Source organism: Carex rostrata, chromosome 11 (genome assembly GCF_964058835.1).
Source record: "Carex rostrata chromosome 11, lpCarRost1.2, whole genome shotgun sequence".
In the NCBI taxonomy this organism is placed as follows: domain Eukaryota; kingdom Viridiplantae; phylum Streptophyta; class Magnoliopsida; order Poales; family Cyperaceae; genus Carex; species Carex rostrata.
The window spans coordinates 10,118,358-10,135,182 of NC_135928.1; the positions used below are offsets into that span (position 1 = coordinate 10,118,358).

The window sequence follows — 16,825 nt, forward strand, 5'->3', positions numbered from 1 at the left end:
GCACAACCCAGATTTTTCTGCATGAATATTTACTGTGTATTCTGATTTTTAAATTTCTTTTTAATGACAACATCCTTAATTTTTTTAGGTTTTATAATTTTATGTCTATTTTCTGAACACATATGTTCGACAATTTTGACTGAACTTGTATTTTATACAGTTGACAAATGTTGGAAAATATTTCCAAGTACAGAAATAAATAGACTAAATACAGGCACCAAACGAATACATTCAGACTGATTAATCCATCCGACTTTTACTTTTACGGACAATTCATCATTATTAATAGAATATATATAAGAGATAATAATATAGTTCGTACAAAATATAATAAAATTTACAACACTAAACATTAATTATACGAACTAACATTTGTGAATGATCAACCATCATTATTTATAATTATTCAAACAAAAATCTAGCTTTTTAAATTTCTATATTCATAAAAGATTCATATTCCAATTCGAACCAACAACATAGATTATTGTCTTTTGTTACTAAATTAAAGGCTAGTTCTCTCATATTTTAAATTATACACTAGTGGAAAATGTACAAGTAGTATCGCCTCATTAGTGAACGGGTTGATCACTTTCAACTAGCTTCATTTGCGAGAACTTGGGAGAGGAGATGGAGAGCGCATGGACTACTGTTAGCCGACGGAAAGGAAACCCTACCACCTCCCAGCAACCTGCGTCGATTAACCTCTCTACACCCCATATAACAACATGCCACTGTTCTCCCAAGTAGTCACTACCCCTCTCCTTCCTCAGCAGCTCTCCAAAACCACCCCCAATCAAGCTCCCATGGCCACTCCCTCTCCTCCCCATTCACCCCCGCCGGCCAACCCAACCTACTACTTCTTGCCGCACAGCCCCACTCAGCTCCAATTTCCCCCCTCTGCTCACTTCACCGAATGGCATGACCGTTGTTTTAGGTGCTGCCGCACGGGCCACACGGCTGCCTCTTGCTGAAATCCAATGTGTTGCGGCAAGTGCTGGGGCGAAGGTCACATGAGATCAAGATGCAACACAAAAACCCTCAATCTGGCAGTCATGCCATACTGGGCCGGCAAGCCCAGGCGCCTAGCTTCTCCTCCAAAGCAAGCATCGCCTTTTGATGAGTTGCTCAAGCCATGTCAGGGGGCTATTGAAGCCTTCCCCAACAACCGTCCCAAGAGGTTGTCATATCACATAACTAGGGACTCAACTACCAAATCAGAGCTCATGAAGCTCAGCTCTGCTGTGGTCTTTGACACCCATGGCAGGGAATATGGCTTCTCGTTGCAAGGTGTTATGGGCTTTGCCATGAGGACTGAGCTGATCCAACCTGCTGAGGTCTTCATTGGCAGGCTACAGAGGGATAAGTTCCTCATTGTTTTCCACATGGCATGGCGGCTGAAACTTTCATCAATGCTACAACGCCAGAGCTCTGGGATACGGATACAGATAGTCTCGGATACGGATACAGATCGGATATTAAATGTCACAGATAATATCGGACGGATACGGATATTTTTCATAATTAGCTTGTAAGTTACAAAACATTTATTATATTATTAAAATATTAGTCACTAATTATGTCATAGTGTCATATTGTTCATATATATATATTGGAATATGCTAGCATGCTATGCATAGCATAGAGCCCCTCCATGCAACGCCTTGGATTTCGACTTTTCAAAATTCTAACGGTCGATCCGAACCGTTCATCTTGTTCTCCATATTAATATGTATTTAGAGACCAAATTTTACATTTTTTGAATTTTTTTACTATTTCTTTAGATTTATTGAAAATCGCTGTTTTTTATGGTCCAGATTTGCTGAAAACACATATTAATATGGAGAACAAGATGAACGGTTCGGATCGACCGTTAGGATTTTGAAAAGTCAAAATCCAATGCGTTGCATGGAGGGGCTCTATGCTATGCATAGCATGCTAGCATATTCCTATATATATATAGTGATGCTTCTATGGACATAAGGACCTATTTGTAAAATGAACATATTTTTATTTTCAAAGTTCAAACAGTCGATCCGAACCGTTCATCTTGTTCTCCATATTAATATGTGGTTGGAGACCAAATTTTACATTTTTCTGAATTTTTTTTACTATTTATTAAGATGGGTACAAAAAATATCAAATTCAGACCATTGAATTTTGTACCCATCTTAATAAATAGTAAAAAAAATCAGAAAAATGTAAACTTTGGTCTCCAAACACATATTAATATGGAGAACAAGATGAACGGTTCGGATCGACTGTTTGAACTTTGAAAATAAAAAGATATTCATTTTACAAATAGGTCCTTAGTGGCTAATATCAAAACGTTTGCACCAACCCTCCCGTGCAACCGAGTTAGTTTCCGATTTTTAAAGTCTAAATGATAAATCTAAACCGTTAGATGTGTTCTCCATATTAAAATGTGCTTGGAGACCAAATTTTACATTTTTTGGAATTTTTTTACTATTTATTAAGCCACTTTGAAAATCGCTGATCCAACGGTGGCTTCTGATTTTACTGTTCCAAACAGCCACCGTTGGATCAGCGATTTTCAAAGTGGCTTAATAAATAGTAAAAAAATTCCAAAAAATGTAAAATTTGGTCTCCAAGCACAATTTAATATGGAGAACACATCTAACGGTTTAGATTTATTATTTGAACTTTAAAAATTGGAAACTGACTCGGTTGCACGGGAGGGTTGGTGCAAACGTTTTGATATTAGCCACTCTCTCTCTCTCTCTCTCTATATATATATATATATATGCAATTTAATAAATTATTCATTTAGTATGCAATTTAAAAAATCAATTTAAAAACATATATCACATTTGTTGTGATTTAAAAGTGTAAACAGTCGGATACGGATAGTTAAAGGTCTTACCGTATCCGTTATAATTTTTCGGATACGGATACGGATACGGTCGGATAATTTTAGTGTTTTTCCGGATTCGAATCCGGATGAAATTGGATATTATCCGATCCGTTTACACCCCTAAGTTTCGCGGATTCAAATATATATTTGAATACGAATAATTGTCAGATATGGATACAAGTATGATTTTAATTTCGAAAGCAGATATGACTACTGATATGAATAGTTATCAGTATCAGTGTTTTAATTTTTAAATACATGTATGTTTCTAGTGCTTCAGGTAGCGTACACAACTAAGCAAGAAAATTATTAAATAAGATTAATTAGTTAATTATGTAGTCGTGGAATGGAAATTGCTGGTAAGTTGAAGATTGGCATGACAAGGATGGTTATCTTCTTATTATATTATAGCCTCTGATACGGTGCTGCGTTGGACATTGACACAAATGTTATCTACATGATAACGACGCAACGAAATCTCCTTTTAATTTAACAGTGAAGTGTTCGAACGGTTTCGTGCTGCAACTTTCCAAGTCCAGTCTTCATATTTGCAAAAAGAAAGTTTGAAAGGGTACTTTTTGTTCTTTTAAATAAAGGAGTGATAAATAGTGTTGGGTTTTAGGCCCAAATAAGCTCAGCCTAATAATTGCCTTGTTCTCCTCTATTTCTTTGCCGGGATTCATATCCTCTGCATTAACTCAAAAGAGAATATTTTGAGTTAATGTATCTCAACTATTTTATTGGCTTTAAGATCTATGTGGACTAGATCTGCACTAACATTAAAGATCTGTGTAGACTAGATCCTCACTAATCTTTTGAGTTAATGCATATCAATCATTTGATTGGCTTTAAGATCCGTGCGGACTAGATCCGCACTAATGTTAAAGAGATCCTGTGTTAAAATCAGATAGCCAGATTGTCTTCATTTAAAATCAAACAGCTGAGATGCATTAACTCAAAAGATTCCCTTTTGAGTTAATGTAGAGGATACGTGTTCCTGCTAACCTACGTTTAATGTGGCTGATGCTTGGCGGCTCTTTGTGCTAAATAGAGAGAGAGAGAGAGAGAGGAAGAGATAGTGAGATAGAGTGATTGTTTGTATTAATATTTGGAATACTCTTGTTATCTCTTGTTTGATAGTGAAATTTGTCGGTCGTTTGTCTTTCGGTAGAGTAGGCTCGACCGAGTCACATAATCTCTATGTTTGCTCTCTTGTATACTTTTTGGAGTCGATCTATCTCCCGGTAACATATTTCATCCACTTTGATATATTTGCTTGTATGCAAGATTGCATTTGTTTCTAACTTCTCGGTTCTTATTGGTATACAATTTTTTGGGTCTATTGCGGGTTTTTTGTAGTTGATACGGAGTGTACCGGTATTCCGCATTTCTAGATTTAACCCCAACAAATTGTATTTCTTGTCTGCAACTTTTATATATACTTTAGATTGGTTTATGTTTTTTAAGAAAATATTTATACCATATCTTATTAAAATAAAGGGTTTTTTTTTATGAAAATATCTTTTTAGTTTATCTCGAGAGATTTTTTATTTCAATTTTGGGTTGATACGGGCCGACATTTTAGATTCTTATTTACATTCCGATATCTTTTTCTCTTTTGGTAAACAATAGCTCGGCCCTCTGAAAATTGTTTCAAATTACATTAGCAAATTTATTTAGAGTAAATATTCTTGACACAAAATTGACTAATTTTATCCTTTTGGGGAAAAAAAGAGGTTGCACGCTAAAGATGAACAAATCTCCACCTCATTCTCAATTTGATCTGTCTTCTTAATTCCTCTTATGAGACAGTTGAATTAATTTGTGGCGTGCATATATTCAAAATGGAACGTTTGTTTCTTTGAAATTTGCCAAGACGTCAAAGTATTAGATATTCCAAGAGAATAAATTATATATATGATAAAACGTCTTAGGAAATACGTTGTGTTTAATTCAAAATACATTTATTTTTTATATTTAATTATCTTCAAAGTAACAATGATCACTATTTTATTTTTATTCTAATTTTCATTTATTTTTGTTGATGTGCTCTATTTTTATTAAGATATAATTTATTATTTTTACAAAGTATCAAACGAAATAGAAGCTTTATCCACCTTAAAAATATTCAATTTTTTTTTTATAAAATCAGTATTATTGTTTTATTTAAATGTTAAATTTTGATATATATTTATAAATACATTCTTAAATCTTATTATACTATATTATATTTGTATGAATTTTTACAAATAATATGTAAAAAGATTTGATTATTTTATAATAATTCTCATATCTCATATACATAGTGTTACATCTGTAAATAAAAAAAAAATAAAAAAAAATAAATAAAAAAAATCGTAAAACGTTATAACGTTTTTCGCTGTAAAACTTGAGAAAAATAGCAATTTTACGAAGGCTAGATTCAATTAAAACGTCATAACGTTTTCAGAAAACGTTATAACGTTTTATACACTAAATTCTGCATTTTATACACTATTTTATGTGTTTCTCACCAGCTGAATCGTTATAACGATTTACCAAAACGTTATAACGTTTTATCCGACAATGTGAGGGTCTATTAGCAAAATTCTGTGTCTCTTCCTCTCTCACTTCGTCCCTTCTCCTTGCCTCTTGGGTGTTCCGCCAAAGAAAGAAGAAAAGAGAGAGAGAGCTTCCCTTCCCTCCAAAACTCACCAAAACTCCCGTGAAATCGAAGGAAGGAGCGAGAAATTGGTTGCTTCTCTCATCTAGCCCTCCCATTTGGTAATCCCTTCTCTCATCTTCTCTCTCAAAATCCGAATTTCACCATTGTTAGGGTTTTTCGTTTTAAACCCGAGATTTGTGGTTGAATTACTTGTAGACTAGCTCCTTGAGCCTCATTGGTTGTTTATGTGTCGATTCTTTTCCCGATTTCACCTCGATTTTAGATTCCCATTTCTAGGGTTTTTGGTACCAAATCCAAAATTTGGAAATGTTGTTGATCGATTAGGCTAATCCGACCAAATAGACTTGTAATCGGTAAACCTCTCTCTCAACTTTGACATAGAGCAATTAATTCAATTTTCAACCAAATTAGGGTTTAATTAATCGGCAAATTGAATTGTTACGAGAACCAAAATAGTGAGAGGAATTGTTACCCAATTCAAATTGTGTATGGTCTAGAGGACCCAAACGTAAAAATGAGAATTGATAAGAGATGTTAAGTAATTAAGACCAATGAAGAAAGGGTTGACACTAAAATATATGAATTTCGTTAAGGAAAGTATAAAGAGATTAATACAACTCAAGCAAGCACTCGAACAAAGGTTAAACCAAGGGTACATGTAATATAGGTGTAGGCTCGGTCGAGCAAGACTTTGCAGGACATTTCGAGACGCCTGATCCATAACTAAGCGGTACGCTCGTCGTAATCAGGTGCGGGATTCTTGGACTTGTTTGATACTTTATTTTCAGGAATTAAACTGTTTATTCGTTTGTCATGTTGAATGCTTAATTGTTGCATACTTTGAAATTCATGTTGCATATTGATTCTCGCATAAATGAGAATGATTGAATTGTTCGGTTAAGGTAAATTGGCATGTTGGTATGGTTATTATTTGATTAGTTCTATTAATTGTTCTATACGTGAATGGATCTGTCAGGCCGACCTGTTTAGGTGGCTGGATCAGGTGACGGTGACCTATCCGTTGATCTGTTTCTGAATTTGCCAGGCCGACCTGTTTAGGTGGCTGGATCAGGTGACGGTGACCTATCCGTTGTTCTGTTTCTGAATTTTCCAGGCCGACCTGTTTAGGTGGCTGGATCAGGTGATGGTGACCTATCCGTTGATCTGTTTCTGAATTTGCCAGGGCGACCTGTTTAGGTGGCTGGATCAGGTGACGGTGACCTATCCGTTAATCTGTTTACTGAATTTTGCAAGGCTGATAGCCGACTTTGGTTCTATTTGAATGAAATTGCAAAGTTGAGCAGTATGGCTGACTTTGATTCCGCGTGATTGCATTTTTGTCAAGTTGACCTGTATAGGTGACTTGTAACCAGATCTTAAGAAATGGTTAAGCCAAACAGCTACAGATGGGTGTCAGATAAAGGGTCCAGCTTGGTTGGCCATCTGTAGGCGCCTGTAACCCTACAGATGTGGGTTTGATAACGATCCAGCTCGAAAGAACATCTATAGTTGCTACAAGCCCTAATGAATTAAGTTAAGCCAAATATATGTTAGGTTTTGAAATTCATCGTGGAAATTCCGTAAACTGTGATTCGATTTATTATTTGTTGTCGAGCATATGCATTCCTTTTTATTATGAATATGTATTTGTTTGAATTGCTATTGAATGGGTTTCATTTTTGAATATGGAGTTTGATTGCAAGTCCAATAATCTAACTGTGGCAAATACGCACTGAGAATTTATTCTCACCCCCTCCCTTTGGGTCATTTTCAGGTTTATTACACGGATACAGCAAATGAGGATATTGCTAATGCATATAAAAGATCCACTGCCTTGCGTATATATATGTCTTAATAAATATACACGGCAGGCTGTCAGACCCGGGATTTGGGGTGTGACACATAGGTAGTTAAATAAACTAGCAATTGAACTGGTTGAACTATCGGTTTGACTAATAAACCGTTAACATGAAGCTTTACGTATTAGACAGATAATTTGACGCTACAAATTGACATAACTGCGCATCAGACTCTATCAAAACGACTCCTTTGTTGTAATTGTAAAAAAAATTGAATTGTTACAGAATTATCCAGTGACCAATAGCCGTAGTTTGAGGCGGATTCATAATTTTTGTCAGGACAAAAAAATAATTAATTGGACTTAAACTCATTAACTAATTGTCAAAAAAATTATTAATATCCAAAAAACATTAAATTTCAGAAATTACCCAGATTTTCGTGTTTTTTTTAAATCTACCCAAACCGCAATTTCTTTTTGCAGTTTTAGATAGAATTATCGCAAACAAATTTGCAGTTTTGGAAAAATTTTGCGGTTTGAAAATAGAAATTGTAAAACCTCAAAATTTTTTTGCGGTTATTCATTTTTAATATTTTTTAATTAAATAAAAATATTTATAATTTATTTATCTTTTGTATTGAAATATTAGAATTTTTTATATATAAAATAGATGAAATACTATATAATTTGATTTATTAGAAAGACTACCACAAATAATCCGAATGAACATTTTTCATGTCATATTTTTTGCTTGTGTGGCGATGAGCCCGAAAGTATGTCATCATGAATCTCATTTGAAAGATAAAATTGCGTAGAATACGTTCGTAGTTTTAGATTCGCAAAACTCTTTATAGATCGTTAGAAATGTGGACGACATTGAAAAAAGAAAAAGAAAAAAACCACCTCTAAAAATGTGTATGATTTTTCTTCCCATGTAGTTTGAGTGGTCCCCCATATAGTCGTATCAAGTTAGACATGTTAGTATTAATATCTTAGTTTGTAAGTATTAATTAATTATCTTTCAAGTATTTATACCTATAAATTTAATTAAATTTGGAAGAGCACATTGTTTTGAATAAATTTAATTAAACTAGTTAATTAAGTTAGTTTATGGAAATTAAACACGATTGGGGAAGATAAATACTTATAAGTATAGGTATAAATACTTGTGTGACGATGAGCCTGAAAATATGTCATCCTAAATCTCATTTAAAAGATAAAATTGCGTAGAATACGTTCGTGGTTTTAAATTCACAAAATTCCTCATAGATCGTGAGAAATGTGGACGACATTGAAAAAAAGAAAAAAAAACACACCTTTAAAAATATGTATGGAGAGTTTAAAAAATGGAAGATGATGGGAGATGGGAGTGGAAGGATTCATATAATTATTCATAAAAAAAAATTCTCCAAATGCTCCTTCAATATTTCCGTCCATTCCACTCCTGCATTCTCAAAAGTCAAAATTCTCCGAATGCTGAATGGTGGTTTCCAGTGACTTACAAATGGAGAGAACAAAAATTCATATCGGTGCTCCATATATAAATATTTACAAGTACCAAGCCACTTGTTCTAATCTATTGTACAAAAACGATTGGGAAGCCACCCACCTAAAAGGTATCAATTCTCAATTATCCATGAAAAAGCGCAAGTGATCGATCTACATTTGGTTAAAGTGCAGAGATTATGGGGATCAAGAAGAAAACCTTCATGGCCGCAGCCTTTTATCTTCTCTGCTTCCTCTCCTTGCTTGTCGAGGGATTCGACCGAAGCGAATTCCCTGATTCCTTCCTCTTTGGCACTGCCACCTCTTCTTATCAGGTTCTCTCTCCCTCTCTCCTCTCTTTCTTTTTGAAAAAATTGCAAGAATCAAAAGCAACATATAAGATCATATAGGTAGAGCCACATAACATCCCTGCGTTTCGCCCTAACAGAGCAATTGCATCACTTAAAAGAAAAAATACAGAGCAATTACCAATTGCATTTCAAATTTCCAATATTTGCTACTAAGACCAAAAATGGAGTTAGGCAATTATATGATTATCCACATTTGGTATTAAGAAGAAGAGCATCTAATTAAATAAAAGAAAATATATATTTAGCATACGGCTTGATATTGACATATAATATAATATTTAGCATGTCTTTATTGCTTGATATTGACATGTACAAAAAATGTTTAGCATGCTTTATGGCTTGATATTGACATATACAAAAATATTTAGCGTGATCTTGTAAGCATTTCTATCAAGGGGCACGGGTATAGAAACATATCCAATATTAATTTAAATTATATAAAAAAAATATGACATGAAACATTCACGGATGTTATCTGATAAGTTCCAATATTGTTCGGAGGAGCATGTCCGAAATTTTTATTTATACCTTTTAAAAAAATAAATAAATCAAAACACTTTCAAAATAGGAGAATTCAACATTTAAGTGAATCGCTAAGCTAATCTGCAGTCTATTTATGAGAGGTCCCAAATTGGCTTAGAGTTCTCTTAAAACTGTAATATATTCAATATTACAGTTTTTTTTTTGGGCTTTTGAGGGCCGCCAATCCAATCTGCACCATCCCCATAAATGAGCCGCAGATTAACTTAGCGATTCAGGTAAACGTAAAATTATCCCATTTTGGAGGTGTTTTGTTGTTTTTGTTTGTTTTTTTAATGCTATTAGGGAGCATGTGCTGCCATTTCCCAAGATTTGTCTCTAGCTAAAAGTAGTTATTTAGTCCAAGTTTATTCTTAAATATTGTTGTGGACTACAGTACTGAAGTGGTATAATAAAAGACCTAAACATAGGTGAATATAATATTTCTGTTTAGATTCTGACAATCTGATCATAATCTGCACGAGTATTAAAGAGGCCTCGTGCATTCCATCTGGACATAATTGGTCCGAATCTTGATCAGATGGTCCAGATTTTGGTTAGTAGGTACCAAATTGTTCTCCTACATGAATAGGATAGTTTACATAATTATGTCAATTAATTATAATAGCGAAACCTGACCACTGCCAAATACCTTCTGGCCCAGTACACGTAATATTTTGGAACCGTTAGTATTAAATATTATTAATTAATCTGTCTCAACTGTTGACATATCTAATAAATGCACTATTTAATTAAAAACTAGAAATATTTCAAATAATTTTGCAAGACAATATTTTGTATATTTTAGTACAAATATACATGTGTAGTCAGCCTTTGCTTTCTTCATTCGCAGATTGAAGGCGCTTATTTGCAAGGAAACAAAGGACTAAGCAATTGGGATGTTTTGTCCCATATACCGGGTTTGTTTTTATCAATTCCAAAGAATAATTAAGTCATCAGTTGCATAAACAATGGATTAAGCAACTGTTGAATTAACAGATCAGGGTTGTAAAGAATAATTAAGCCAGTACTTGTGGAAATATCAATTCCCATGATATCTCCTATATATATATATATATATATATATATATATATATATAGAGTACGGCTAACGCGCTTCCTCTAGCATATGGGCCGAAATGCTTCTGATGAAAAGTTGAAATTTCAAAATCCAAAAAGTCGATCTGAACCATTCATCTTCTTCTCCATATTAATATCTGCTTGGAGACCAAATTTTACATTTTTCTGAAATTTTTTACTATTTATTAAGCCATTTTGAAAATCGCTGATCCAACGGTAGCTTCTGATTTTTACTGTTTGGTAAGCCACCGTTGAATCAGTGATTTTCAAAATGGCTTAATAAATAGTAAAAAATTTCATAAAAATGTAAAATTTGGTCTCCAAGCAGATATTAATATGGAGAAGAAAATGAACGGTTCAGATCGACTTTTTGGATTTTGAAATTTCAACTTTTCACCAGAAACATTTCGGCCCATATGCTAGAGGAAGCGCGTTAGCCGTACTCTATATATATATATATATATAGGGTGATTGTTGCTATTCATCAATGAATAGCAGCAGAATAGTTCAGAGTTTTGGATCTTGCAATTTGGATCATACATTTCAACATCAGTTCCCAAAAATGGGGCCAGGATTGAAAAAAACCCATATAAGACATCAGTTGTTTCTTTTCAAGATGTGAAAAACAAGCATATAAGACCCCTCTTGTATCTACTGAAACCATAAGGTTTTTCGGTTTTGTAATAACAAGTGATTTGTAATATAAGCAACTTTTTATTTCTTTTGAATTAGGAAAAATTGACGATAGTAGCAATGGAGATATTGCGGATGACCACTACCATCTCTACATGGTGAGTTGAGAAAAAACTGAAAAGTAAAGGAACCAAAAATAATATTCTTCACAAATAATTCCAATAATTCTCAAATGTCTAACTCAGTCCTGAAATTTTGGTGCAGAATACATCTTTTTAATACACTTGTAGAATATAATGGGAAGAATATATTTTTTCGATAGTTGTTATATTTTTCATATCATTTACATAATTTCATCGATGTAATTGAAATAGAATTCGATGTTGATTTTTTATAGGATGATATCGAGTTGATGCATTCTCTTGGGGTCAATTCTTATCGATTCTCAATTTCTTGGTCCAGAATTCTTGCTGGTAAGCTAGTATTATTTTTGGCTGATTTATTTTAAATTTCTATATCTCTCTAGCAGGTAAAATAAATAGTACCAGATATTAGTTGAGAACTAAATTTTCATGGTAAATGGATAAACCTTTGATTGCCTTAAAGCATTTGACAATTGGTGCTTCAATAATTAAACTAAAAGGACACTTGAAAGATCAGGAAAAGATAAAAGAAGGGAAAAGAGTTAAACCGAGATATTCGTGAAGTGACTAAATTTGAATAACTATCAAAGTTCAGTGACTTAAGTTGAATAAATCAAGTTTGTTAACTTTTCTGAGGTGAAGTTCGTGATTCCAAGAAATTCACCCTAAAAAAGTTGAAAAACACAGATTAAATAAGGTAGCTAGGTCCACAGAGCAAAAAACCAGACACTATGCATAAAGTACAATTAATGGAAATTTGGTAAAACAAAGTATTTTAATCATTGACAGGAGATAGATTTCAAGGCGTAAATCAAGATGGTATTCAATTCTACAACAATCTTATAAATGCACTATTGCTTAAAGGTACTTTTTATCACAAGCTTATATGATTGCAAGTTTGCTACCTGTACAATTTTTATTTTATTTTATAATCTTCTATTCTTGAGAATGTCCCTGTGGCTAACTTAATTTGTTCATTGATGTTTTACGGTCAATCAGGAATAGAGCCATTTGTTACTCTCAATCACTATGACATTCCTCAATATCTGGAAGACAAATATGGAGGATGGCTTAATCCAGAGATTCAGTACAAATATTTTTTTTTTCTTTTTTATTTCTTTTTTTATTTTTGTTTAGTTTTATTTTATGTCATGAACTGGATAAATTACAGACCATGATGCATTAAGCCAATTTGTCTTTGTTTGCTTGCTTACATACTCGTAAAAATAGAGCTAATGAATAGAAACCACCAAAACAAGGCACATAAGTAATCCTTATTTCTACAAGAAAAAACACAAGTGATCACAAAAAAGAAAACAAATAAAATGTTACTCAATTTTTTTTGGTTTACAGGAAGGATTTTGGGTACTTTGCAGAAGTATGTTTCAGAGAATTTGGCGACCGAGTGAAATACTGGGAAACATTTAATGAGCCCAATGTCATGATTAAAAGGGGATATTTGGTTGGTACATATCCCCCTCTTCACTGTTCAGCACCATTTGGTGAGTGCCTCAGCGGAAATTCATCTGTGGAACCATATGTTGCTGCTCATAATGTCATACTATCACATGGAATTGCGGTTCAAATATATAAGAAAAAATATCAGGTATGTAGATGCATATTATGTAAAGTCGTGGATCTTGGTACTTTACCAGTCAGCAACTCTGATGCTTTGCATCATTGCATGAAGTTCAATGAAATTCAAGTATGCTTGATTGATTTACATAGTATTAAATCAATATCAGGTATATGTGTATTCTGATTCTGGTGCTTTACATAAAATTGATTAATGTATGTTAAATTCATAGGCAAAACAAGGTGGTAGAATTGGTATTGTAATGTCTGCAACCTGGTATGAACCGCTAAGGAACTTGACAAATGATTGGGTGGCCACTAAGCGACTTCTTGCATTTGATGTGCCATGGTAATTTGAGACAAATCATAATGATTAATTTTCATCAAAAATTTAAATTAATTAGAAAAATAATAATGTACGATATTAAACTAAAGTAAAATTCTTTTTTAATATAGTACCACAATGAACTAGGTTCACATATAGGGCACTCAAACTGCTGCATAGCTCTAATTTGAAAAACAAAAGGCTGCAGTATTGTGGTACTGCTGGTTAACTCTGTAATTACTGAAAAAGAGGAACTTATTCTATATAATTCTCTACAGCAAAGTTCATTTGATTTGTATTACTCACTACAAAGTTCGTATTGACTTACTATACTTGTTTGTTTAAGATGTTATATTTTCTATCGAACATTTTATTGGCAAATTAATTAGTGGTATATAAATGCATATATGTCCATGTCTGTATAGAATTTTTATCACAATTGATTTCAGAAACTTTTTACTATAGTATCAATTCAAATAGAAAATTAGATTTTGACATATGATGTTAATAAGATAGTTATACATTCAGTCATAACATTATCCTTTAAAACATGACCAACATAGAGAATATCATAATAAAATTTGAAAATTTCAAAGAACACCATATATTTGTCTGATTTTACTCTCTTACTGAGTACAGGTTTCTCGATCCAATCATTTTTGGAGATTACCCTTCAGAAATGCGGCAAATATTAGGCTCCAATCTGCCAATATTCTCATCTAAGGATAAGAAAAAACTAAGGTACAAGATGGACTTCATTGGTGTAAACCACTACACTACTCTATATGTGAGGGACTGCTTGTATTCTCCCTGCGAGGTAGCGGATTTTAATGGAAATGCCTTTACATACACTACAGGCGAGAGAAATGGCATCCCCATTGGAACCCCTGTAAGTGCAAAATGCAAATAATGGTTTCTCTGATTTCATCTGACAATTTTATGTTAATAGCTTCACCCAGAACCTCAGGCTCTTGATTGAAATGAAGAATTAGTTAAGGTGTGTCTGTTTGTGTCGGTGTTAATTTTTAGGTCAACAAAGTTTTAGGACCTTCTGTTGTTTTGCCAATTTGATTGAACAAGTTGAGTTGACAGTATATCAGGTCCAGTATAGTTGCATATCCTCTGAATTTGGTTGTTCTGAAATTTTGCGCATGCACACATTTTAATTAAATTTCTGTTCTGGGTATATGGGTAATTATAACACAAATATTGAGGTGTCTGGGTATATGGGTAATGAAGCCCGGCCATGCACATTTAATTTTCTTTCAAGGAAAATGGGGTGGATATTTGAAAAATTACTCTTTAGTGCCACTATCTGATCTGTTGGTCCTGCTGGAAAATTAATAAATTGAACCATACCCAGCCCATTGAGGTACTGGGTCTGTTCAGATCCAATTCATATTTGGTCGGGTTCTAGTAATCATATATAGGGGGGCCTCCTAATTCAAACTTCATATTTTTCATGTTTTTACAGACTGCAATGCCAACATTCTATGTTGTTCCTCATGGTCTAGAAATGATGGTCAATTACATCAAGGAAAGATACAACAACATGCCTATGTTTCTCACTGAAAATGGTACATCATATATATCATATTTATGACCTTTTTACTCCTTTTCAAGTCATCATGGGTCTTACAATTTTCCTAAACAAGGTTATGCACAAGGCGTAAGCAACTACACCACGGTGAAGGATTTCGTCAATGACTTGGACCGGGTGGATTATCTGAACAAGTATCTTGGAATGCTGCTTAAAACCATCCGGTAAAACATATCTCTGCACTTAATTAGTTACATTAAAGAGTTAGGGTATTGATTTTTGCTACAAATTAATTAAGTCTCTTTTCCTAATGTCAACAATCCTAATACATTTTAGTTTTTATATGTACTTTTTTATGTCATATATCTTTTTTATGTACTATGTTAGGGGCTCAGGTTTCAGGGTTTAAGGTTTAGGTGTAGTTTCTACACAGCATGTTCCAAGTTCAAAAAATGGGGGTTCGTGATAGGTTTGGCGAGCGAGCGGTAAAAAAAACTTCTTTATGAAAATGAAACCCTCACAAATTGTTGTTGATTTTGGTTGAATTTCATTTCTAGCCTATCTGAACTTGTTTGGTAATAAAGACTTTGAATATTATTATTATTATGTTAGTTGCAACTTAATTAATTCTTGAAATTAATCAATGTGTGCCCTCTTAATATAGTGAACTTATTAGTTTACCTTTGTTTTTATAGGAATGGAGCAGATGTAAGAGGCTACTTCATATGGTCCATAATGGACAACTTTGAGTGGCTGTATGGCTATACTCTCAGATTTGGGCTTTACCATGTTGACTTCACCACACAAGTAAGGACACCTAAGCTATCTGCCATGTGGTACAAAGAGTTTCTTCAAGGGTCAGATTCACTGTTGAAAGCAGATTAAATTATAGTAAAACAATTGTATGTAATTTCAAAATTACAGTTCTTTTAGATTAAAAAAAAAAAGAGGCAAATGAATTTTAAAAATTAGCTACCTCTTTTGAATAAGCCAATAAGGATTTTTTTCCATATGAGGCAAACCCTACATTAAAAAAAGAATAATCAGATTTATAGTTGGATGCTATTTTGTAAATGGACTTGCTTGGTTTTTTTATTTTTTAGTTTTTATCATATATGTACAGTGTAATTATGAACATATGGGAAATAACATATGTACAGTGTAATTATTAACATATGGGTATATATGCCTCCTTATTTAGAATGCTTCTGTAATTAGAAATCTCAATGCTCAACACAAGTTAACAGTACAATTTTAGCACAACCCAGATTTTTCTGCATGAATATTTACTGTGTATTCTGATTTTTAAATTTCTTTTTAATGACAACATCCTTAATTTTTTTAGGTTTTATAATTTTATGTCTATTTTCTGAACACATATGTTCGACAATTTTGACTGAACTTGTATTTTATACAGTTGACAAATGTTGGAAAATATTTCCAAGTACAGAAATAAATAGACTAAATACAGGCACCAAACGAATACATTCAGACTGATTAATCCATCCGACTTTTACTTTTACGGACAATTCATCATTATTAATAGAATATATATAAGAGATAATAATATAGTTCGTACAAAATATAATAAAATTTACAACACTAAACATTAATTATACGAACTAACATTTGTGAATGATCAACCATCATTATTTATAATTATTCAAACAAAAATCTAGCTTTTTAAATTTCTATATTCATAAAAGATTCATATTCCAATTCGAACCAACAACATAGATTATTGTCTTTTGTTACTAAATTAAAGGCTAGTTCTCTCATATTTTAAATTATACACTAGTGGAAAATGTACAAGTAGTAT

General features: G+C 33.1%; 1 protein-coding gene across 1 annotated transcript; it reads left to right on the forward strand.

The window, feature by feature from the left end:
• The first annotated feature begins 8,954 nt into the window (after positions 1-8,954).
• LOC144561796 (beta-glucosidase 18-like) lies at positions 8,955-16,201 on the forward strand. Its single transcript, XM_078310890.1, has 12 exons — positions 8,955-9,155; positions 10,564-10,630; positions 11,523-11,581; positions 11,821-11,896; positions 12,356-12,430; positions 12,566-12,653; positions 12,920-13,172; positions 13,375-13,490; positions 14,106-14,355; positions 14,941-15,043; positions 15,122-15,230; positions 15,702-16,201. Exons 1-12 carry the CDS (start codon positions 9,021-9,023, stop codon positions 15,889-15,891), a joined length of 1,521 nt encoding a protein of 506 aa, XP_078167016.1. The 5' UTR covers positions 8,955-9,020; the 3' UTR covers positions 15,892-16,201.
• The last annotated feature ends 624 nt before the right edge of the window (positions 16,202-16,825 follow it).